Source organism: Colossoma macropomum, unplaced genomic scaffold, assembly GCF_904425465.1.
Source record: "Colossoma macropomum unplaced genomic scaffold, Colossoma_macropomum, whole genome shotgun sequence".
NCBI lineage: Eukaryota > Metazoa > Chordata > Actinopteri > Characiformes > Serrasalmidae > Colossoma > Colossoma macropomum.
In genome coordinates, this window is record NW_023494796.1 from 12,518,710 (window position 1) to 12,545,266 (window position 26,557).

The following is a 26,557-nucleotide window of genomic DNA, read 5'->3' on the forward strand; positions in this document are numbered from 1 at the left end:
GCTTATCCAAATGTACTGAACTTAACTATGTTTAGTCTAGAAACTAAGGATTATCAAAGATAATAATGTAATATAATAACTGTTACTAAATTTGTATTAGTAATTTCAACAAATAAGTATAAAGTAAACCAAAAAACATTGAGTTCAATGATTATGTTGGACAGTGTGTGGTGGACAGCTTCTCTATGAGTCTTTCTTTTTTCTTTCATTGCCATAATTAAATACAAACTACTGCCACCTCCTGCAAAGGAGATTATTACTCTTTCATGCATGCGCATTCAGTATGGCCTTTGGTCATCAGCTGTAGATTTTGTGGTGAGTTAAAATGTGACTTTTCACAGGAAACGAGAAGTGACAATGAGCTGGCAGAAGGTGATCATCAGTTGATCGTGGTTGACTCTAGTTTTTAAACGTCGGCCTAGGGAGTTTGCGGACTTTCAGAGAGGCTGCTGAAGGGGAAAATCCACCATTTTGCAAAATTTCCACAAAACTAAATTGTTCACATGTGAACAAAGTCATTCAGAGTGGTTTCAAGTGAAATGCTCTGTTCTGGAGAAACTTATCAAGCCAGAACTGTTTACAGTGGTATTGGACAGGAACTAGAGGTCTGAAGAGTTTAACGCCTCCAAAAACACACAGTGAGCTGTTACACAAAATGATTATGAGTATGCTGCCTGGTGTCTGCAACATTGTTTTATGATAGTTTTGAGGTTAACGTTTTGGCCTAAAACACATTTTTATGTTCATGCAAGAGAGGTGTTTTTTTTGTATTGCAAAATATCCAAGAAAATGTATTTTTTTAGATTTATCATTATTTTGCCATTGTATATCATATAACATCATATTTTTATTTTACATATTACATATAAGATGTATTTAATGTAATATATTACATATTAATATAAGGAGTGTCTTATATGTACACAAAACCACTGAATTAGGCAGAACAAAATGGTGATTTTGGATATTAATGGCTATATATGTTTTGTAGACATCACAACCCCTGGTTCCAGAAATCTGTCTTATGATTTTATTCCTTGCTAAGAACAGTAAGGAAACACAGCAGTCCTGCTGAGTGACCACACGTCTGCTATATCTCTGATCTCCTGTACTGCGGCCTGCACTCTAACACTCACTCAGCAGCTTCTGTTTAATGCCTTTTCCACTCCTCGTTTACTCACTACCCTCTCTCTCTCTCTCTCTCTCTCTCTCTCTCTCTCTCTCTCTCTCCTCTCCCTCTCTCTCTCTCCCCTTTCTTTTCCCCTTCTCCCTCCCTCTCTCTCTCACTCTCTCCCTCTCCTCTCTCCCTCTTTCTGTCTGTCTCTCTCCCTCTCTGCATACCTCGTCTGCTGGAATTTGTTTTCTCAGCTAACAGGGAAACAGCTTGACTTGTAGCAACAAGTTCACTACTGATTGCATCACATCCGTGAGAGAGAGAGAGTTTTTATTTCCTCATGTAGGTGAGTAAATGCTGAAAGAGAGAAAAAAGGCAGGTTGAAAGAGAGAGAGAGAAAGAAGGAAGTAAGAGAGAGAAAAGTAATAGACAGCGAGATGGGAGGGTTTTATTTCCTCTTGTAGGTAAGTGCTGAGAGAGACAGAGAGTGAGGGAGGATGTAGTGAGCGGTTTAGAGGTGTGTTCGGGTCGGAGTGATTCTCGGCCCACAGTAACGGCTGCCGACACTACCGGCAAGGATTTTGGGAAATGAGCCCTAAACTACTGCTACTGATTCTGGCATTGACGGCCAGCCTGATCGCCCCACAGGGTAGGAGTACCAAACAGTTTACTCTCTCTCGCTCACTTCTGTCTTTCTCTCCTGTTTTTCACCCTCTGTCTGTTGATCCTTTATTCTCTCTGTTTTCTGTCTTTCTCTCTCTTTTCTGTATAAGAATTCTCTCCTGTCTTTCTCCCTATCTGTCTCCCTCTCCTCTCTCTCTCTCTCTCTCCCTCTCTCTCTCTCTCTCTCTCTCTCTCTCTCTCTCTCTTTCTCTTTTTTTCTGTCTTTCAGCATTTAGCCTCCTCACTCTGTCTTGGTTCTCTCTTTCTTTCTGTGCTATCGCTCTCTTTCTCTGTCTTTACTTTTCTCTGTTTCTTTCTCTCTTTTTTCTCTCTGTCTGTTTTTTTTTTCTTCTCTGTCTCCTCTCTTGTACTCCTTCTCTCTCCCTCTCTCTCTCTTTCTCTCTCTCTCTCTATCTCTCTCTCCGTCTCACTCATTCAGTCTATACTGTGTCTGTAAGAAGTGAAGTATCACCGGATCAGAATGGGCTGAAACTGGAGCTTTTAAACGTCTAATCTTTCTGCTTGTGTGTTCTTCTGAAGCTCTTTCAGCTTTGTTGTTGATGGTTCTCAGGCAAGACGACACATGCAGCTGAGTCATGTGAAACGGCTGATGAGGCACATTTGAAAGCAGAACTTTATGGACTCCACGCAAAAGCACACAAGATTATATTTGAACAGTAACACACAGTAATAGACAGTAATAGAGCGTTCATAAAGGTGATCTTTTCTGGCTAAGTCACCGTTGGCCTTCCTCCCTATGCAAATCCATCCACCTCCTGCTCACTGTACAGAGACGATGCATCGTCATGCAAAGTTTCACTATTAATAATCATGTCTGTCACCTGATTATTTCTGTTTAAGGGGTAGGAGGAGAGTGGTTTGAAGTGAAACATTGAGTTCTGGAGAATTATTGGTGATAGGAACCAGACATCCCCCTTTAAAGCTTCCTATAGAGAGTAATTACATTAAATGATTATGAATACACTGCCTGATAACGTTGTTTCATGATATTTTTGTCCTAAAAATATATAATTTTAAATGCATTCATGGTGGAGGGGTACATGCGGGACGTTGAGGCAAAATAGCCCCCAAAGAAAACATATTTTTTTCAGATTTCTCACTGTTTTACTATTATCAACATTACATATAGAAGCTCAGAAGACACGTGTATGTTTATTAGTGGTTTTGGATAGTAAATTAAATGACTATATTTAAGTTGTAGACATGGTGACCTCTGGTTCCTATCACCACCACTGTAAAGACATCTGAGTCTCTACAATGAACCATTTCACATTCCACATGAACCATTTCTAACCTTAACAGTAAATAGAAGCAGGCACTGGGAATGAAATAATGCACATTTACATTGTAGGTGATTTTTTAATGTTACAAACAAATACCAGAAGTATATTACATACTGAATAATTCATACTAGTTACAGAAAAATCATAGACTAATTGACAGCAGATATTAATAATTAAGAGCTGTTACTAAATCATAGATAGATTCTAAATAACTCTTAGTAGTTACTAAATAATAAATAGTGGATGCTGAATTATTTATGACAGATAATATATAGTTCATAGTGTTTACTGAATAATTCATAGCTGTTCCAAAGGACAGTCTTAAGACTAACTGCTCAATAATAAACCTCCAGTTAAAGGAGTCGAATCACACTCAGCATAGTCATTTTTTAACCTAGACCATTTTCAGTGTCTTTTCAGTGGAGTGTGAGAAGTTGATGGTGGTGTTGGTTAAGAATCTGTCTCAGATAACATCTTTCTTCTGAGTTTAAACATGTCTCGACCTGACTAATCCACAGTCTAAAGCTTCGTTACTGCAGTCCACTCATTAAAAAACAATCATCTCGTGCTTTTCTGTGCAGTTCACTGTGAGACAGATGACAGTTCTGGAGATGCAGAAACAGAAACACATAACACTGAAGAAATTCCTGGTGAGTGAGCTCTATTTATCCATAGTATAACAGTATATACCATAAAATTCATCATAAATGTTGAGGCTATGTTGTCATTTTTTAGTTGAAGCTGTTTTTCTCAATGGGAAAAGCCGCCATGTGCGAAAGCCAATATGTTTGGTCTTGTGTGCGTTTTTCAACAGAATAGAAATCAACTTGAGTATTTTTAATTAACATAATTCATTAAAATATTGTTTTCCTGTAACTTGTAATCAGATGAACTAGGATATTGTTGTCTCTCTGTGTGTGAAATGTTGTGACTCTGTGTTGAGCTGCTTGTGAGCAATGAGGGTGAAAGGAGAGGTGAGAACCCCTGCTCTGAAAGCATTTCATGCCCTTGAACAAATAAAAACTGTCAAAATAAAAAAAAAGTACAATATGGAACTGCCACAATAAAAAATAGCATTTGAACACAATAAAAACACTCTTATAAATGCTGACTTGCTTGCTCAGGTACAAAGACGAAAAACCAGTTTAGCTTCCAGTCTTGTCAATCAAAATCAATTTAAATTAACTGACACATATTACATATTGAAGGAAATCTATAGTTCAGCTAAGGGCCCTCCAAAACATGCAGAAATGGCATTTTATGCCTACTGTGGCAAAGGAGTAAATAATAGAATAATAGCAATAAATAAAACAGCAATGGGAATATTGCTACATGCAAGCTAACACTTTAGCATATTGAACTGACATCATAAGACTGGTCATAAGACTAAGCTCCAACAAAATAAACCAGCAGCTTTGTCTACTGTGGTAATTTAGAGGTAGTTAAAGCAGCCTAAAAAGCCTTTGGCAGTTTTAGGCTGCAGTTTGAGTCGCTGGTATTGGTATATATCCACGTTGAACTGTATAGTTATGTATATGTAGTTTTACCCTTAATTTCACATCAGCTTCAATTATATGTGCTGGAGTCCTAGATGCCTGTAGCATTTATGTAGTGTTATTAGCATTATGACTACTAAATGACCTCATATCTCAGACCCAGTGACATTCAGGAGACAAAACATATCAGGTTTGAAACACTTTTGTTCAACACAGGGTGATATAGTGGTCATTTTTGAAAAACTGTTCATTTTCCCAGAGAGAAAAGTGCTCAGACCTGGAGTTCCTTCAGCATGGTGGAGACTAATTCACTAAACAATGCAGGTTTATTACATAACTGTATTGTGCACTTTTCATACACTCTTAAAAATATGGTTCTTCAAGGGTTGTTTAGTAAAGGGAATGGTTCTATGTAGAGCCATGAGTTGTAGATGGAACCATTTCATGCTTAAGTCATTCTTTGCACGATAAAATTGTTCTTCAGATTGATAGAGAATGTGTTCTATATAGGACCTTTGAGAAAATGTTTCTATATAACATCAAAAATAATCGTTACGATGTCAAGCTTGTAATAATAGAAGAACACTTTTATTTACAGTACTGTGCAAAAGTCAGAGACCACCCTTCATTTATCTAATTTCCAGTCAAAACGGCCATTACATAGAAGTTCATTATTTTTCAACATTAGGAACAAAGCAGAAAACATATATTTAACAGAAAACAACTAAATATAATATCAGATTTTCAGTATTTAGTGTGTCCACTCTTTACCTTTATTACAGCTTCTGTTCTTTCCAGGACACTTGTTTTTAGTTTTCAAAGTAATCTGCAGGGATGTTTTTCCACACTTCTAAAGTTCAGTCTTAGAAGTTGGTCTAACATTTTCTGCTTCTCACAGTCCAAGTCATCTCAAGCACATTCAGTGATGTTGAGGTCTGGACTCTGGGGTGGTCAGTCCATTGTTCTAAAAACAGCAGCAGCTTCTTTGTTTGATTTGTCTGTTTCCTTTTCTCAGTAAAAGCTTCTTGACAGCTACACATCCTTTCAGACTCATAGTGTTGAGTTGTCTTCTCACAGTGGAGGGATGGACAGAAACACCTGTGGATGTTCTCAGATCTGAATCAAGAGTGAAGCTTTTTTTTTCTTTCAAAGACGGAATCTTTAAGTTGGTTTAGCTGATGGGGACAGCTTTGGTCTACCGGGTTTTGCAGGTGGTTGTTAGGAGTCCCATTTCTCTGTAGCTTTTAATCATTTCTTTAACTGAACTATCTTATAACTAATCTTCTCAGAAATATCTCCTGAAAGATGAAGAACTCGTACTAAACTGATTAGAAATTAAATAAATAAAGGGTGGTCTCTGACTTTTGCACAATGCACGTATTTATAATTGCCGCGTTGCTGCTTTATGTGAGATTTAACACTTAAACTCTACAGTAAGGTGCTCATTTGAATGTGTTTCCAAAAGATGTAAACGTGAGTGTTAACCACTAATTTCTTTCGATGTGTTTTTTTTCTACATATTCAAATTGTAATGTCAACAAACTCTCCAGCAGCAACAGATGAAGAGACTGGACACACAGGTAAAAAAAAACACATGCAGTATATACTAAACTGAACATTTTGAATTATATTATAATCCACATGTTGAATGAGGAAGTTTCGGATAAAGCAGCCGGCTGCTGTTAGGGTGTTTGTGTATGTGCGTGTGTGTACAGTGTGGGTGGGAATGCGTGTGTGACCTGATTTTACTCGTAAAGCAGCAATGTGGACGTTTACTTCCAGAACCTCTTAAAGAAAACATACAAACAAATTCCTTAAACATGCTTTTACAAAAAACAGTTTAAAACAGAATCCAGGCATGTTGGAGGTTGTCAGCATGCTGCAGATATCTCACAGATACAGTTTAGAAAGCATGTTTCCCAGATCAGATTGCTCTCTTCTGAATATAAACAACCCATAGCTGAGTTAAGTCAAAAAGCTTTATCAGACATTGGTTCCTGCTGTGTGTTATTAAACTTTTCAGTCCAGCTCTCTTCCAGTTAACTGTCCATACCAATAATATTATTACAGTGAATTTCCTAACAGTAAGATAACTGTGAATAATACAAAGACACATTGTTAAAAGGGTTTGTTGACCCTTTAATAGTCAATAGGATAATGATTTTATTTAAGGCAGTTGCGTTTAATTACTTTTAAAACACCATTTTTATGGTGTAAAACTTACAGTGTATGAACTTTATGCAAGATCGTTGAGGCTCAGAACCCACTGTTGTCATGTCTGTAGTCAAGCAACACATGCACATCTAGCTGGAGATTATTACAATGTTTGGAAAAAAGGGAGATTTTAAAAACAATGTCAGGGCTCAGAAATAGTGTATAACTCTTGCTTGTGTTTCGTGACATGCCCACAAAGTGGCCAACAGTTTGTGAAGGAAGCAATTCAAATGCTACTGCAGCTACTGCAGATTTTGAACATATGTAAACAACAAATTCCTGTTTGTTTGTGTATCCCAAAAGATTTTTCTGGTTTAGAGAAAACATATTGATAAAGAATCTTATACTGTATAATATATTTAATAAAACATAACATTAGCATTAAATGTTACAGAGCCTAAAATATGATTAATTGTTATTATATTATAGTCTTAACCCAACTGTGCATTGTAACTTTTAGAAGTAAGTGATGGTGGGGATGTTCTTTGTGCTTCTCTAAAACTTATTTAAAATCACCACCTAAAGACAACTCAATATATACCAAAACAACCTGTTCAACCGATGAACTTTTTCAATTACAAAATTAAGATCGTGACCAGATGATTGAGACAAGATTGAGACCAAATGATGAGTAGATTGAGACAAGACTGAGACCAAAATGAGATGATGTCAAAAACAAGACAAGACCAAATACAAATGAAGTCAAGATCAAGACAGGACTGAGATCAAATGACGTTGAAACTTAGACGAAACTGAGACCAAGTAATGTTGAGACTGAGACAAGACCGAGACTAAATGATGTTAAAACTGAGACAAAACCGAGACCAAGTGATGTTGAGACTGAGACATGACTGAGACCAAATGATGTTGAGACTGAGACATGACTGAGACCAAATAATGTTGAGACTAATGCTAACCATACACTAGAAGACTTTGAAAAGACTTTCAAAAGACTAAAGTCTGACACCCTCTCACATTTAAAGACAGTGTCATGTTTTTTAGTCACAGACTGTGATTTTGCAAAGACTAGGAATCCTGCAGTGTCACCATTTACAAGACTGTAACTCGATTTTGAGATTGTTCCCCATCATGCACCTGGTGGAAATTTGCAAACAGATAAACACTTTTCCTTGCACTCTATAGTGGTACACATGGGAAGATAGGTTGGCTGGGTGTGTAAAGATCTGGGGCTCAGGTTAGTTCACTATAGAACTGTATATTCTGGCAGATCATCACCCAGAATTTTAATTAACCTGAAAAATGTGCAGTTACTTTTTTAATTTGATATAAAGATTTACTCATTAACACACCATGCAGTGATTCATCATTGTTGATTGGGTGTCATGAACTAAACCATAAGAAACAAACAAACAAAATAAGAAACCACTGTAACAGAAAACAGAAAAAAACAGAAAAAAAACATTGATGATTCTTCAGTAATGGCATTCTTAAAGTCCTCTGCACATTTCCTTACGTGTTACAGGCTCAGTGAACCTGAAATATTAATAATATTAATATTAACAGTTTACATTTTAAGTTAATATGATTATTGTATTGAAGTGGAGCAGATTTTCCATTTTTACAGATATTTCAGGCACTCACGCATGCTCTCTCTCTCTCTCTCTCTCTCTCTCTCTCTCTCTCCTTTCTATCACACCACGCGCCTGCGCTCACCCGTAAGCACTCACGCGCACCCCTGGCACCTCACTATTTGCATGAGCCAAGACTTAAAACTTACGATAATATTAAACACAGTTGATTTTGTCGCAGCGTCAAGATGAGAAAAAGACTGACTTAAGACCGCCATCTTGACTACCTTACACCAAACGATCGAGATGACGCGAGTGTGACGTGACTCTAACAAGACTCTCATGATTTTATTCCGACATGGATATTTGTCTGCGACAGTGAAATCGCTTAAAAAGTTGTTTGGTGTAAGACCGGCATAAGACATGACTGAGACCAAGTGACGTTGAGACAGACATGACTGAGACCAAATGCTGTTGAGACTGAGACATGACTGAGACCAAGTAATGTTGAGACTGAGACATGACTGAGACCAAATGCTATTGAGACTGAGACATGACTGAGACCAAATAATGTTGAGACTGAGACATGACTGAGACCAAATAATGTTGAGACTGAGACAAGACGGAGAACATTAATTTACTGTCTCAAGACCGGTACTGAGTACTACAACACTAATTAAAGCACAGTATAGTTGAACTGCAGCCATGCTGCCTTGTCTGACTGAGATTTGGATGTTTTGTGTTTTTTTTTCTACAGTTTCCACCCAGAGTGAAGTTACCAAACCTACTCAGTCATATACATGGGATGCCCAAAAATGTGAGTGACTCCAATAAACATGACATTAGAGCCCTATTAGATCACTTTCCAACAATCACAACTGTACTTTATATTGTATACTATATACTTACTATATACAACTGTACTTTATATTGTATACTATATACTTACTATATACAACTGTACTTTATATTTTATATTATATACTTTATATGTACATATTATATATTACCACCTACTGTCACTATAGAATGCATTATGTCTATATAATACATCATCTATTTAATATTGATCTTTCACCAAATGCTTCCAATGAGTCAAGACATGTTTGGTTTCTTTAGTTTTAGTAGCTAACAAGCAATGGAATTAATATCAATTATCCATTAGCATTAAAGAAACAGCAACAAAAACAGCCCGTTTTATTCTAAGGGATAAAGAGAGGTTGGAAAATGGTCCGGTACAAATTAATTATGGCAATATTTAATACAAAATATTGGACCCTTTGAGTAATCTCTAATAGATTTGATAGACGTGACACTGTATTGACACACTGTTATCTATAAACATGGACAAATGTACATTGGCGTAGTTAAAAACAGTAGCAGCCAGAAGTTGTTCGCACTTGTGTCCATGTCTTGGCTCATGTTTTCTTGCTGAACTGTTGCTTTAAACCTCAAGTTTGTAAGTGAGCGTGCAGCTGACTGGGTTTTATTTCTTTGTTTCAGCTGTAACCACTGCTCAAACAATCAACTCCACACAGACTCAGAACAGAACACAGAGGGAAAGGAAACGGAGCTCCATCACAGCCACAGGTACTACAGTACAAACGCTCCTCGACGTACTTTGTCCTAGCTCTTTCTGTTTTTTAAAATGCTGTTTAAAGGTCATTAATGTAAATTCAGCTCAATTAAATTTTTTGTTTATTTCTACTGGACAAAGAGAGATCGGAAAACAGTCAAGTAAAACTGAATGATAGCTGTTTTGTCATTTGTCGTAATTTTTCTCAAGAAGAAAAAATAAAATATAAGAAAAAATGCAGGGTACTTTTAGAACAACTTTAAAGGTCCCATATCCCATTTTTTTATTTTATTTCCATGAAGCCCACATGTTATATTTGTGTGGTTTTATGTATCAAACCTTTTTTTAATATAGACAATCTGAACAGGAATGTAAATGGTGTATTTTCAAACCATATTTACCACTCTTATTATTTAAAAAAGGGAGGAATTTTCAGTTATCATCAAATAATAATAATAATTTTTTACATGATCATTTCCCAACTTCTCTTCAATCCTTACAATTACACAAGCTGATTTTGTTATTGTGCCTTTAAGACTGAAATATGTCTGTTCTGATTGGCTAGCTGTAACGCTGAACAGGCACAGAAAGACGCTCGCGGATCTTAAAAACGAAAGTTGGTTTAATGAGAGAACACTTGGGAGAAAAGGGCAAATCCAAAATCAGAATCCAAAGACAGGCAAAAAGTCAAAAAAACAGAAAATACAAAAACACAAGCAACCAGAGCAAAAGGGCAAATCCAAAAGAGAGATAGTCGAAAAACAGGCAATGAGTTCAGAACACTAGTCATGAAATCAGAAGAGAAACACTCAGTAAACCAGTAGAGTGGCAATACCTCGCAATGAGGAGAACCAGGATCCTTTTAAAGTCTAAAGCAAACGAACACAGGTGTGTTGCATTAGTAATCGGGTTACTGTGAACGGGGCAGAGGCCTGTGATTGGCAGAAGGGGTGACGTCATGATGATAGGTAATGGAGTCCTGGAGCGTGTTAGGCAAGGGAGGAGAACCCGGAAGTGTGACACTAGCCTGTTTTGGGACTCATACAAAAAGCAGTCGAGGCTGAAACACTCCTTATAACATTGGTGAGAATGGGCGGGGCTAAACTGCAAAAAAGGGAATAGGTGGATAATCTGTGTGTCAGCTTTTGTGACATCACATAAACAATAAATTCAAAACGAGCTGTTTTTGCAGCTTAGTTTCTACATATGGACTATATGAACTGAGGAGTTTCAGAATACATACCATGCCAAACTCTTTTATTTCAAGAAAAGTGAGGAATTGTATGATATGGGCCCTTTAATCATCAAATATATTTAGTTTCCTTTACAAAGCTCAGTATATCCACCTATCCAGAGACCACACCACTAATTACAGTACAATCCTAAAGCCATCTAGTGCTGTTTTTTGTAACATATTTACACAGTTTGTAGAAGATGAGAAGACATATGATGCTAATGTATGAACGACTTTTTTTTTCTGAACATTTTTTAACTGAAGTGTTGTGTTGTTATGGAACACTTGACAATAATGGATTTGCAGTTAATCTTTCAGATGAAATTAGTAAATAATCAAGTTTAACATGAATCTACTGTGTTTTCTGCAGCTTACACTAAACTACACTATATATGTTTTTGTCTTTAAGGTGAAAAGGTCAATAAAAAAATATGAAATTTGTAGAAATATATGAATTTGGATCGATCAGCCTACCAAAGAAAAAGGCTCCATTTAGATAAACAAAACAGGTGTGCAGATGTATTTGACCTGAATAAATGGTGCAGTGTTAAGAGGGTGAGAACATCTGTACTTCATGAAAGAGGCTTTTATTCATGTTCCTCCTTTATCGTTTTATCATTTATTTTACTGCTTGAGTTTGAAAAACACATGCTTTTCGTGGAAATGATCACAAGGTTGTCTTCAGTCTACCAAATAAACACCTAACCAGCTTGTCTATGAAAAAAGGTCAGTGGTAGACTTGGATGGATGAATATTACTTTTGTTCATTAGATCTGTTAACTTTGCTTTGCTGCATTTTAAATACATATTTCATTTAATTTCAATAAACAGTTGTTGAAGTTAAAGGAGTACTTCAGCATTTCTGTGACCTAAGCTCTATCTGCTGCATCTCTAGCATATGGTCAATACCACAGACAATTACTTCTATACGTTTTCCTGAACTTAGAAAAGAACAGAAAACTTGTTGACACAGAACTGGTTTATATTAGAAGTCAATGAGCAGCAGCTGAAATCTGTGAAAAAATATTTGAAATGTGACTATAGAAGTGAATTTGAAACTGAGAGAATGTTCAATAACACTTTACTGTGGGTCAGTCTATATGATGCCTACATAAACTGTAAAGGTCAAAACAAAGAAAAAAACACCTTTACGATAATGCTAATTTCTATTATTATAATTTGATTCCTATTAACATTTTTTGGCCTATAGTCACTTTTTTTTAAAGAAGTTTGTGCTATCCTTTGTAAATCAAAACGTGATTGGTTGATTGCTCTGTCACTTAAATATGCGGATTGTTAATCTAATGCAGTAGGACTTCTCTTCAGCTCCTGAAGTCCTAACCAATGTGAGGACTCACTTAGCTGTATCTATCTAGATACCACAGAGAAAACAATCTTTGATTGGGGCATTTAAGAATTTAACCTTTTTGTTTTGAACCAAAGCTTAACAATGGATCAATTACTGTAATACTAGTAGAGTATAAAAAGAAGTATAACTGTATTAAAAGTGTATTAAAAATGAAAGCAAACATTTTATTACACACTTCTATAATCTAAGAATAGCTCAATTAGTTTGTATTGAAGTCCTTGTAGCTGCTGAATAGTAAGCTTTAGTATGTAATGATTGGGATTTTAAGGGGTTAAAAATAAAAAACAAATGTACACAGAATTATCTGTGTGTGTCTGGGTAGTAATTTAGCAATAGAAGATGAGAGGAAGTAAGTTATCACAAATAACTTTATGGCTGTGATTTGGTCGCAGCGAGAGCAGTAGATCACAGCATGGAGCTAATAGATTGGAAAATAGTCCATGGTGATAGAAAACAGAAGATGAAATAATAATAGCAACCACCTAACAATACTCTAACCACAACATAGCAACCACCTAACAATCATCTAAATCACTACAGCAACTATCTTCAAACACCCTTGAAATACTGGGGAAATGCTTAAGCCGAACACTCACTTTGCACTTCAGGAAATGCACTTTTCTAAATTTAATTACTATCATGTTGTTATGTATTTATTATTCTTTATTTTATTTTATTTCATCCTTGGAAGTTTCCACAAACTTTATTCTTCCATGGCAATTTATGCTACTGCTCGTATAGTAGTTTTTACAGAAATACTGTTTAATAGAAAAAATAAAGTAACAGTGCTTCCATAAATGTTTCCTGAAGGAATTCAGCATCTGCCCACTGGCTTCAGGTAGAAGCGAGTTTCGAATGACTAAGTTTTCTGTTCTTCTCTAAGTTTAGGGAAATGCGTTGAAATTAATGTCTGTGCCTTTGGAACTTAGGCTAAAGATACAGCACATTAAGAGAAATTAAGATATTAGATATTAACTTGGTACGTATGAAGTACAAACTCTGAGACGTTGTGTAATCACTTGTTGTAAAGTGATTCTGGCTAAATTACATTCTGTCTAATTACTGTCTAATGTCACATTTTTAAGCAAGAAAGTAAATTAGAAAGATCTCAAGTTATGGTACGCTATATGGCCCGAAGTATGTGGACTTCTTTACTGGTTATGGAGTTCAGGTGTTTCAGTCATACTCGCTGGTAACAGGTGTATAAAATCAAACACCCAGCTGTGCGATCTTCATAGACAAACACTGGCAGCAGAATGGATCGTACTAAAGAACACAGAGAGTTTAAATGCACTCGTTAGTCACTACAGAGTTACTCTGGAGTAGTAGAAACATGTTCATCGCTGGAGTGATGAATCATGCTTCACTATCTAGCAGTTTGATGGACGAATGTGGGTTTGGCAGAGGCCAGGAGCACACTACTTAACAGAATGCATAGTGCCAACAGTAAAGTTTGGTGGAGGAGCATTTGTACCTCACTCATTTCTAGTTAATATCTAGAAAGGGACTGTAATAGAATGCATCATCTTCACTTATTTATGTTGAACATCAAAATATTCTTTACAGAGGGTGTGGTTTGTATTTAACAGTCTTGCCGACAGAGTCCGCCACAGGACCTGAGGAGAGCGACCCAACTGAGGAGCCAGTGTCAGATTTCACTGTCATCATGGTGGCACTGGTGCTGGTGCTGGTGCTGATCCTCATGGCCATATTCATTGCTGCACTCCTGATCAGCCGCAGGAAGAGAGAGACAGCAAATGGTGAGAGATTTACCGCAGCTTTAAACAATATTGAAGCAATGATATAACACATAAGGAATCATGATCCAGTCACCGAAGAAAAAAAAAAAACTGAAAACAAAATAGTGTTAAATAGATTACCTCAGCATTCAAAACTGAGTGTCATTTTGATTTATGCTGCAGGTCACTGACATGAAATAATCAAGAATAATCATGAATTTGACAGAGAAAATCTGCACAGAGCCACATTGCTCTCAATTACCTCATCATTCAAAGAATCACAGTTCCAGTCAAAAGCTGTTAGAATAACAGTGAGTGCGTTAAAACTATAGAAAAATAGCTACATGTGAAATATTACAGTGACTAAAAAATTAAATTAAAACTATGAAATAACACATAAGTAATTTGAACTATCTTGTATGCAGCTGATGTGGAGAGAAAACCATTTATCAGTGAATTATATGTGTGATTTGTGCACTTTTACTGAATTCCAGAAAATAAATGTTTCAGTAGTGACAGTTCAGACTTTGGGGCACATTTACTTCAAAACAGTGGAAACTGCTCACAATGTGGCCATGAGGGGCAGGGATGCAGTCACACTTCCTGCTCTAAAATGCAGTGGGGTGTAAAATAAGGATCGGCCCACAGACTAAAACTCTTTGGGTTTCAGTAGTGACATGAAAACGTTTTTTTTATTTTGAAATTGAACTCATGACAAATCTAAATCTAAAAACTTCACTTTAAAAGAAATCAAAAAAGATCGTTTTTAATTATTAAATGTTATTTTCACATGTTGGAATTTGTCAGATTTGGATTTGGGACAGATACCTCTAAATAAAGTACCATATAATATATATATATATAATATATATAATTTTGTGCATATTTACCTTATTATGATCTCAGTCAAGGCTTATTCATAGACTGTAAATAGATCATAACATAATCTTTGTAATATCTAAGGACCGTTGGATGGCAGTTTGAACTAATTTGATAGAATGATCTATGTGATGTTATGCTGAGAGAGTCTTTCTGCTCTGTTTTCAGCTCTAAAAGAGGATCCATATCTGGATGCTGAAGGAAGAGAGAAGGTGCCAATGTAAGTCTCATTGTAACAACTAAAGCGATAGTTCAGCCAAAAATTCACCCATTTTCCTTCATCTTGCTACAAATGTAGTCGATCAGCCAAGACATATCTGGTGTCTGAAATTTGCTTCTTTAGTTTTAGCACTGGAAACTACAAGGCTAATATAGCTAACAATTAATAGACACTTATACCTGCATGTCTGAATCATCACATGCTTGTCTCAAACTGTGTGGAGTTGTTCAGTGATCTCTAATAGACCTGATTATGTGGCTTCTGGCACTGTATGACACACTGTTATCCATGAATATGGACAGACAAAATTCAGACTTTATGATAGCTGCTGCTGTTTTTAGTTATGCTAATGTGCTTTAGCCCATGTTTATTGACAACAGTGCATCAGGACTTGGCTGGTCACATATGAGGGAAAATTGTGTAAATGTTGTTGGCTGATCTTTTGCTTTAACCCAGCTGGTCTTTAAGCCTTGAAACAGCTCTTCTTACATTCTGTTAAACTATGTCAGACTCATAGTTCATTGAAACATGTGGAGAAATTATGTGGAAATTCCAGGCTGTAAATATTCAATTCATTCCACATTTGTGTTTGCAAGCAGAAGATGAGATGTTTTATTATGATTGGAGTTTGATGAAAAGTTACAGTTGTTTTGTAGAAAGAAAAACCTTTCACATTTTGGCTGTGTCATTTGATATGTGTGGTCATAATTTGCAGTTTTTAGAACCGGAGCTATCCTTTTAATAATAATATTAATAATAAGCATGCATATCTACAAACCCAATTCCAAAAGGTTAGTGCAGTAGATAAAATGTAAATAAACACAGATAGCTGCGATTTATAAATCTACTTTGACCTGCATTTGAACAAAAAGAGTACGGAGACAACATATTTAAGATCAACTTTAATAATTTCTACAAATATAGACAGGTTTCTGTGCAACGTCATCACAGAGATATGCGTTCAACTGGGGGGCCAGAAAGCAACAGAAAGCAGCTCTCTTCAGGGCATAGAGCAACAATAGCAAGCAGTAGTTATGTTGTAAACTGCAACAACCACAGAGAAGATGGTTGGAAAATGTTTGATATCCCGAGGCAATCACAGTCCTTTACCAAGAAAACACCACAGAACATTATGGATCGAGGCCGTCATAAGGGTGGATTAGGGTCCCAATGGTCCCAAAGCCAGCATAAGTCTGTGCAGTGCCCACTTCATGTCCGAATGTAGTATGCTTTTGACAAGGAGATTGCCTATCAACACGTCCAAACTGTACTTTAGTACTGGCAGCATTTTCTGATGTGGTGACAAGGCTAAAGTCAGCTTCTTGTTCGAATTTTCCCGTTCCACCTTAAATGGTGCCTGAGTGGGCTGTGGCCTTCAAATTTGTGTGATTTAGGCTATCAAAATGTCTTACCTACAGTTTTACCTAAAGCTCCACCTATAAATATGCACTACAGTAGGACATTTCGACAAGGTAGCACAATTCATTAGACGCTGGTACGTTTCTGTTTGCTAACATTAGCCAGATAAGTTAGTTAGGTACAGTAGTTAGATAACATTAGTTAGATAAGTTTGCACTGTGGGATTCATATCAATGATAGCTAAACTAGATAATAGACAGGCTCAGCAAATTTAAGACTAGAAACGTTGTGCAATGTTCTTAAAAACATCCTAAACAGATGATGCAATTATGCTTGGGTAGAAAATGAACATCCAGGAAGGGCCAAGACTTTTATGAGCAATGATGAGTCAAGGCCACTTTGCCAAAAAAATGCATCAGCACAAAATCCAACAATTTAAGATTAATGTTCCTTAGCAAGCAATTGTAAGGATTTTCCCCCCTAGGAAAACCCTCTACAGTGCATAATATCATCAAACGATTCAGGGAATCAATCCTGCATTCAAAACTGGCATCACTAAGCATTAGTTACTGATTAAGTAAATAATTAAGAAACTTAGTTATTAGTAATTGAGTGCACTGTTAGCTGATAGTTTAGTTTGTCATTAGTTATTTACTTATTCACTGTGTACTGCATCTTATTACACTGCTAATGACCTGATAAGTGTGTTTATTCATATAAATAAGTAACATGAGAACTAACACATACTTATATGTTAATCTTGTTAATTATCTGTTAATTAATCTACTGATCTACGATTACATTTTCCTCCACCTCTAAATATTCAACTGCCTCAGAGCTGTCTTTACATTTTCACCACTAATTACTCCTTAATTCAAGTTACATAACCATTAATTACTGCTTTATTTGTCCCTCCAAGTAAAGTGATGATCTTTACTATACTAATTATCCTACAAACTCAGCCATTTCAACTCAAACATTTCACTGTGAATCACAGAAGAAGCATATGTGGACACACTGGTTAGGCCTAAAACACAGTTCTTGCTCATTCAAGTAAGCTGTGAACCAATGACAAACTAGACAAAACAGTTAGGTGTCATCAATTACTAATGTATAAGTACTTAATTAGTAACTAATGCTTAATAAGCAGTTAGTTAATATGTACATAAAGGGTACTTAATTACTTATTAGCATGTAATTATTGCTGAAACGTTCAGAAACGCTGCTGAATTCTCTGAAATGGACTGTTCCGCATTGGAAGCCTGTACTGTGGTCTGATGAGTCAACCTTTCAGACTGTTTATGAAAATAATTGTGTCAAAGGTCAAAACAGAGCGTTTTGGTACATGTTGTCAGTAGCATTCATAAGTAAAACATCAAATATTGTGTTTTTGAACTGTTCTCAGTTTAATACACGCCAAACAGAATTTACTGATCACTGCGTTCTGTTTTTATTTGCATTTCACACACTGTCCCAACTCTTTTGGAATTAGGGTTGTAAGAGTTTAACAGCTCTGACAAACATTTAGCAGAGTTTCATCAGTGAGCATGTTTTGAAATGTTAGAGCATCAGGAAGTGTATAACTTCCTACAGAGGAAGTGCTGTAAACTCATCAGTCTCACCTAAAACAGGAAGTGCTCCAGCTACAGTCTGAACGCACACATACTGACCAAGGCTGATGCTTTGCATACATGTGGGAGTAACATAATGCTCAGCTCACATCCTTCCACAGCGTTCTGACAGCATTCCAGATATACGTACACATTAACTTATACTTATTATAAACCTTGGATCCCACCTGTAGAAAAAGGAATGTACCCCCCTTGGGCATTTTATTGGAAACCTTTCTTTTTCTGGTGGTTTCCAACTTGTGGGCTGAGGCTACCTTGTCAGACTATGTTTGCACTGCTAGAAGTAGAAGCTGTGTGTCTCTAATAAAGTGGCCAGTGAAGGGCAGTACAAAGTAAGTGTTTCTAATAAGGTGGCCAGTTAGTGGAAGTACAAAGTAGGTGTTTCTAATAAAGTGGCCAGAAACATGGCAACAAGTATAAAAATGTGCCAATGTGTTGCAGCCTTCTCAGGCCTTCATCAGGACGCAGAACAATGGCATGTCAATAGAAAACACCTGAGAACACTCACATGTGTATATAACACAAGCTTCTGCCACCTGTTGGTCAGGAAGAAAATAAGGGGGGGGGGGATTCAAAGAAAAGGAGAGAAATCAACATCCTCATTCAAACCAGGATACTCTGTAGCTTTAAGAGTGTGAATCCAAAACTTTACAGCTTCTTTGGTTTGTTTTTAACTAATAAGATGAATAGCCTTTTTGTCACATTTAATTACTTACCATCTTCAGTGAATACGTATGTGATATAAATATTACAGAAACTAGTGGACTCAGCTGCTAATTTGAAGCACACAGTTTGAGAGGTGTTTTTTAGGTTGAATTAACTTCCTTTGCCTTATGTATTGGAGAGTTTAACAAGGTTTCAACAAGGAACAAGGTTATAGTGACAGTATATAAAATATCTCTTGCATTTTTAATGCCCAAGTGGGCCATACTGCTGGGTTTAGAAGGTATGTCCAATAAGTGGAAGTACAAGTTAGGTGTTTCTAATAAAGTGGCCAGTGAGTGGAAGTAATCTATATAATCTAGCACTGTGTATAAAGTGAGAGAAATAGACTCTTTACAGCTTTTTCAGTATGTTTTAAACTAATTAACTTGTCTTTTTCTCACATTTAATTAATTAGTGTGTTCAGTGAACACATTATAGAGTGTGAACTTTCATACATGTGTGAGGTAAATGTTACAGAAACAAGTGTACTCAGCTGCTAATGTAAAACACATTATCTCAGTGTAAGGGGGATTTTTTTTAGGTTAAATCAACTTCCTTTGGTTTCTAAATTGGTGATTTCAATGGAAACAAATTTATGACGACAAAGTATAAAAATATCTTGTGTTTCCTGTCACAGTGTAAAAGAAGCTCCATGCTACCTTTATTGTTGAATGCACTGTGATAGCTTCTGAGCGAGCTTGCAAACACACTCTGCAATTCACATTGCTATGGAAATGACGGTTATTGATCTGTTTTATCAGAATAACAATAAAAGGTCACTGAATTATGAAGTACGCTGTAAAGATTACAATATTTTACAGGCCACAATTTCTCCAGTAATTTACAGTTTATTTACAGTATTCATACTGTATTATTACAATACTTTTACGTTTACATTTGTAAATTCAGTTGATTACTGTAGTTCTAATGTACAGCTGATATGTACTCAAATGTGCACTCACAGCAGTCTGAGAACCCTCAGTGCTGATGCATTATGTAGAACAACATGTAAAGATACAAGCAAACACCATAAATTTATCTAGCTAGCATTTGGTAACGTTCATGCATGTTGAAGCATAGTTAAGTGGACAATTACATAATATTTCCAAATACTGTAGGACTGTTTAGCAATCTTAGCATGAACTGATCATCAAATTACAACAGTTACTGTATTCAAACGAGTCATTATGTTTACAGAGACAGTAGTTACCAAATTTCTACAAATTATTACATTATTACAACTAGTTCACTGAAACACAAAACACCATCATGGTGGGAACAACATTTTTACAGCAGTCTGCTGTACTTAAAGGAATACAGTAGATGACTGCTATGTTTCCAGTGTTAATTTAAAGCAATTCTTACCATGTACAGTACTTTACAAAAGTCAGAGACCACCCTTAATTAAATTTCCAGTCAAAACAGCCTTGAAGAACAAGTCATTTATCAGATTTGTTGAATTTAACAGAACATTACATAGAAACCTCAACAACTAAATATGATATCAAATTATGCATTTAGAGTGTCCACTTATTACCTTTATTACTGCTGACGTTCTTTTCAGGATCTGATGAGGACAGTTTTGGTGGTCTCCCAGGTTTTGCAGGTAGTTGTTGGGAGCCCCATTTTTAATCAGTTTTAGAAACTCCTGTTTTTTTCACTTCTTTTTGACTTTTTTCTCATGCAAGTGATTTTCTTATGTTTAATCTCCTCACAAATATCTCCTGAAAAATGAATAATTTATACTGAATGGCTGTTTGACTGGACATTAAATAAAGGAAGGGTGGTCTCTGACTTTTGCACAGCACAGATATTCCTGTTCATGTGTTTGCTTGTTTAAAATGGTACTCTGTGTGTCCTGTCTGTGTGTGTGCTGTCAGGCCAATGTTTGAAGAAGACGTGCCCTCTGTAATGGAGCTGGAGATGGAGGACCTGGAGAAGTGGATGATTAAAGGAGGTGTGCTGTGACCTCTCTCTGACCCCGTTACTCACTTCTCCCTGTGTCTGGAGTTCTGTATGACTGATGTGCCGCTCCTCTTTGCTTCTTAATCACCTTATGACACTTGCGTCTGCTTACTCTGTGGAGAGGATGACGGTGTATGAGAGGGATAAGGCAGAATCGGCCTCTATTTTTATCTTTTATTGAATCACAGATGAGGAAACACAACAATACAGAAGCTAATATACTTAGACTTAGTATTAAGGATGAAACTAATGATATTCTATAGTGTAGAAGTTCATAGTGTGAGAGTCAGTAGTATTGAAGCTGATAACATGGAGGTCACTATACCTCTGTGTATATAATAGTAAAGATCATGAAGGAAAAGTGCTGGCCAGTTTTTGTCAGATCAAGTAGTTTGTCTCCAGCTCCACTTGCAGCTGGCTGCTTCATGTTTCCTGCTGATGAACCAGAAGAACTTGATAATAAGTCATTATAGTAATAACGGGAACTCACTAAATTGTCCATGAACAGTACCGAAGTTGAAGCTTTGATGTTACAAGCGGTTCAATTCAGTACTGCGCAGATGAACGCAGCTTACAGAGAGAGTAATGCTGTGACCAGCAGATGGCGCCATTGTGTCACAAATCAGTAAAACTCAACGGGCGCTTTTTTTTGTGAATGTCGCTTTCATCAGTTAATGTTGACAAACAAAAATTCACTCACTGTATGAAAATCATTATATTACTGTATATTTTCTTCCAGCACCAAAAAAAAAGATCATGTAACCTTATGAGTGTTTTCATCACATTATTTGCCATGAGACATATAATAAATGAAGAGAACAACTTCAGCAACTTAATTTTTAATTTGTCTTTAATAGATCACTATAATTAAACATAATAGTACATATTTGTTTTGCTTTCTGATTTTTTGTCTGCAGATGGGGGCATCAGCATGGACTCCGGACAAAAACAGTTTTCATGAATACATTTCCGTGAGTATAATTGTACTATAGAGTCATTTACATACATTTTGTATAAATCTCAATTGAAATACGCATCATAAAAATCGAATTAAGTTATCAAGGACACTGAACGTTTTTGATTGGACTATAACACTTGAAATTATTTATATATCATTAAAGGCTATTCCATTTTGTCATAGACGGTAGCTGCATTCCTTTCAGCAGAGACCATTATATTCCCCACTCTCTGAGCACAGGATGCAGGTTAAGGGCCAATTGATTAAATCCCTTCATAGAGTTCTGAGGTCGCGTCATCATTCTGTAGTCGGCGTCATGCCCATATCAGAAACTCTGAGCTGCCCATATTAGTCTTAGCTGTTTTTCTCTGTGAGAAAACGTCAAAAATGTCAAAAATCTGCACTGCTGCTCCCTGCTGTGGACCAAAAAATTCAGTCATAATTTAAGCAATAAAAAAATGATTGTGTTTAGTAAATCGTACTTTTTATTTTTTTTTATTTTTATGCCCAAGAAGCTACTAAAGTGGCATAGGAGAATCTCAAAACCTGAACACTTATGCAGAATGTGTTATGAAAGAGTTGTGAAAATGCATGTTTATAAGTCTCCTGTTGAAAAGTCGCAATCCTCTCATTTGCATATTTTAGTATATTGGATCATGATAGGTTCAAACTTATTCATGACATAAAATCTAAGCTATGTAGTGTATTCACTACGTATGTGTTCATATTCATAGCAAATTTCTCTTCGCACCCTTGATAACAACTCCAGATCTAAGCTGGTTTTGGCAAGAATGACTAATGTTCAAAGGTGATATTATGTATGAATTACAAAGTTATTTAGCAATCAAAGCACAAGTGCGTCTACAAACATGCTACAGGTAAACTAATGCATGATGTCACATAAAAGTCTCCTATTAAACTTCAACACTGTTATATACCAACACCAGTTACTCAACCTGCAGCTGTATGGCAAACGACTACAGAATGACAGATGACCTCAGAGGCCTTTGGTAACAAATTTGAGGCAAACATCAGTCGATACAATCATAGTAATTCAAGCATAATAATATGTCCTGAAGTTAACATCTGTTCACACTTACTAAGACAAATGCATGTCAAGTTTAGAAAACAGAAAACACACGTATTAAAGCTGACTTAGACGCTGTGTAAATTTATAAACTGGAGCAGTGCAATGTGTTAAAAATCAGGCTGACCAATCAGGGCTCTGTTGTCATGGTTGCAGTTCAAGCAAATGTGCATCCTGATGACAGAAAAATGCAAAATATTATATTGCCCCCAAACACTGACCATAAAAAAACAATCGGGCGGCCCATAGGTGAAAGGCTGGGGAATTATGGAACCTAAGAACAATATAGGAAGTGTTGATAGTTATTTATTTTGGATAGGTGTATCCTAATCTGTTCATCCCCATAAAATAACTGTGGGCTAGTGTTTAAAAAATGCATTGGACTTGATGTGAAGGTTCCACTGCGTTAAAAATTGCATCGGCCTGCAAAAAACTCTTACTTGTTGTGAGTAGGCCTTTACGCTTTAAAAAAGCACGTTTGAGTGAGGAGGGTTTGGAATCCACCTTCTGATAGATCTAATTAATTAATTAATTAATTTCCCTCTCATACTTTACTGTGGTCTGTGGGTTACAGTCACCATTCACAAGTCTCAGTACACGTAGCTCACTGCGTACAAGACGAGACAGGAATGTGTTCATGCGTCACGCCCTCTAACATAATGTGTGTGATGTGATTTCCAGGAACACTTGTATAGTAGAATTGTGCCTTTGTTGTGCTTATAGAGCAAAAGCTGCTCTCTGTGCCAATATCCCCACTGTCCATGAACCGTGGGATGTATTTCTGTTGGGTGGAGTGGAGTGGTTTTGTGCACTACACTACTGTTCAAAAGTTTGCAATCACTTGCCATATTAACAAATTTTGTGCATTTTTTAATGTACAACAATAACGAACACAATGTGAATTAAAGTTCGCCAGGTAGGTATTGTTAATGCTGTATTCAAAGTTTCAAGAATGCTGTGAACAAGAAGTTATTAAATGATAAATGATACACTGTAACTGGAAAAGTGCATTTCTCATGTGGTTGCTAGGGTTTTGCCAGATGGTTAATATAGAAAATAAGAAGGTTGCTATAGTATGATTTCTTTGCTACAATTACTTAAAACAAGTACAAATGTATACAAATAGATAGTTTAATCCTATAATATTCTTACAATAAGAAATATTAGACATATTGACTTGATTTTCATGTAAACTTGCCTGATTGTCAAATCGATTGCATTTGAAGTAGGGAGGGAAAACTAAGTAAACGCCTTCCTCTCTCACTGTTCTTATATCTGTTCCTCTCTCGCTCTGCAGGTAATCGCTGTGGACTGAGAGATATCTGCGTTCTTCTGCTGTGCTGTCTACTGGGAACACTCTGACTGCTGCCTACAACAAACCAAAGCCTGATTTTTATCCATGTTTTGTTATAAGGACTTCAGATAAAGAAAATTTTAACATGAATCCACTGTCGTAAGATTTCAATGCAAAAAGTTATATCTGGGCAAGAATGTCATCTTAAATCTAGTCGATGCATCTAATATTTCTCATTATGAGAGTATTATAAAATAAACTATTGTTTTAAGTAACTTTATTAACTTAAATTATCTCACTCTATCGACAAACAATTTCACTTGTTGAGATATATGTTTTGCAATACAAAAAGCAGAACGTTTCTCTCATATTAAGACAACGAAGCTTATTTTTTCTCTCTAATAAGATAACTTCTCCTACAAGGCACTGAGCATAAGATTATTTTGTTTACTTTAAGTTCAGTCTTACTTAGATATCTGACCTTGTTTTAAGTGGCATGAAACAAGTGCAAATCAGATCATTATGATAATTGTGTCAGTACTTCCGATACAATATCCAGTCACATTTTTAAGTCTATTCCAGGTGGAGGGATGCAGGCAGGGCTTTGTGAGGCAAAAGCAAAATTATCTGCCAAGATTGTGTGATAAATTCACTTAATAAAAGTATTTAAAACAAGTATAAAACATGTAGAAATAAGTTAAATAACATTCCTACAACCATCCCGAAATGAGAACAATTCGATATTTCTACTAGATTTAAGATGATTTCACTTGCTAAGACATTTTCATCATTTTTTGCAGTGCATAGCCTACATTTTTCTTTTTCTTCTGAGGTCCACTTATAACAATTTGAGTTGTTTTGTGCATCAAAACAGTCATAATTCATTTCTACATGACCATTTTCCAACCATTCTTCATCCCTAACAATTAAACAGGCTGTTTTTGTTACTGTGCCTTTAAGATTGATATATGTGAATGAGATGCGTTCTGATTGGCTGCCCTGTTAGTGGTCCAGGCTGAAACACTCCTTGTAACTTCAACATGAGTGGGCGGGACTAAACTGCTGTAGGCTAAATAGGCAGATACATGTAAATGTGCTTGTTTCTGTGGCATCACAAAAACAATGAATTTAAAGCTGTTTTTTGCAGCTTAGCTTCCATATATAGACTGTATGGACTGGGGAGTGAACGTTTTAATACAGTGTTTACATACTACTTCAAAAAAAGTGAGGGAAATTCTGTTTTCCATGAAAAGGGACCTTTAAGGCTACTTCAAAGGTTATAACTAGCTAGGCTAACTTAGGGACCGTTATCTAGCTAATGCTAAAACCTCAGCCTTGAGGCAGTCAAGGACTCCATATGGACAGTTAGCATGTCAAATTCAGTTAAGATTTGGGCTCCATAATTTTTTTACATAAGCATTGTAGCTTTGAGAATTTGAATCTGGTCACATCCACATTTCCTGATGTTTTGCATTTCTGTTGACTGCAGTACAACAGCCCTTATTCATCAAAGTCATGTAAAAAAGGTGCAGATTTGACCGCCTTTATTGATGTAAGAACTACTCTACGTCTGATTCATGAATCTTTCATATGACCCGTCAGTGTGTGAAATCAAGCACTGGCCTACTAGCACCTAATTTACATGTCATTTACATGAGACACACCCAAATTTGTGCAGATGTTTCAGTAGGGAGCCTATAGAATGACACCATTCAGCAGCTTGTGAGCCAACGGATGAGCTCGTAGACAGAGTTTTAGGTCGAGCAGTGAGTGCACTGCTCCCCCTAGTGACCAAACTTTATAGGGTTAAAATTACGACTACTGGAAAGAAGAAAACGTAAAATAAACAAAATGTATCTGCACTAGCTGTGTTTTGTATTGTTTATTTTTTTTGGTGGTGTCAGAAGTATAAAACAAAAGCACACTGTAATGTGTCTTTAAACAGGACATGGTATGTTTGTTTACATCAAAGTGCATGTACAGTAAGTACGTCCACTTTTGTACTGGATGGCCATGTGCAGAAATGATTAGTGTTATTGGTATTATTTATGATATTGGTAAAAGTTTTGGTTACACTCCTACCAGCTATGAGTTCGTACAACAAAGATGAATCTGATAAATGACAAAACTGTCTGTGAAATTTCTGTGCGCTCGTTTCACGATCAGATTTGACCGTATGCAACTTTGACGAATAAGGCCTGTTTTGTGTTTTTCAAGCTTT

The 26,557-nt window shown here is 36.3% G+C and overlaps 1 protein-coding gene across 2 annotated transcripts; it reads left to right on the forward strand.

Moving 5' to 3' along the window:
• Positions 1–1,309: 1,309 nt before the first annotated feature.
• Positions 1,310–25,321, forward strand: tmem154 (transmembrane protein 154). 2 transcript variants are annotated; one of them, XM_036583816.1, is made up of 10 exons: positions 1,310–1,763; positions 3,663–3,731; positions 6,131–6,157; positions 9,078–9,137; positions 9,824–9,910; positions 14,089–14,259; positions 15,286–15,337; positions 20,913–20,989; positions 21,915–21,968; positions 24,340–25,321. In XM_036583816.1, exons 1-9 carry the CDS (start codon positions 1,703–1,705, stop codon positions 21,956–21,958), a joined length of 648 nt encoding a protein of 215 aa, XP_036439709.1. In that variant the 5' UTR covers positions 1,310–1,702; the 3' UTR covers positions 21,959–21,968; positions 24,340–25,321. The 2 variants fall into 2 exon arrangements, with proteins under 2 accessions (XP_036439709.1, XP_036439708.1); XM_036583815.1 differs by having other exon boundaries at positions 1,312–1,763; positions 6,128–6,157.
• Positions 25,322–26,557: the final 1,236 nt, after the last annotated feature.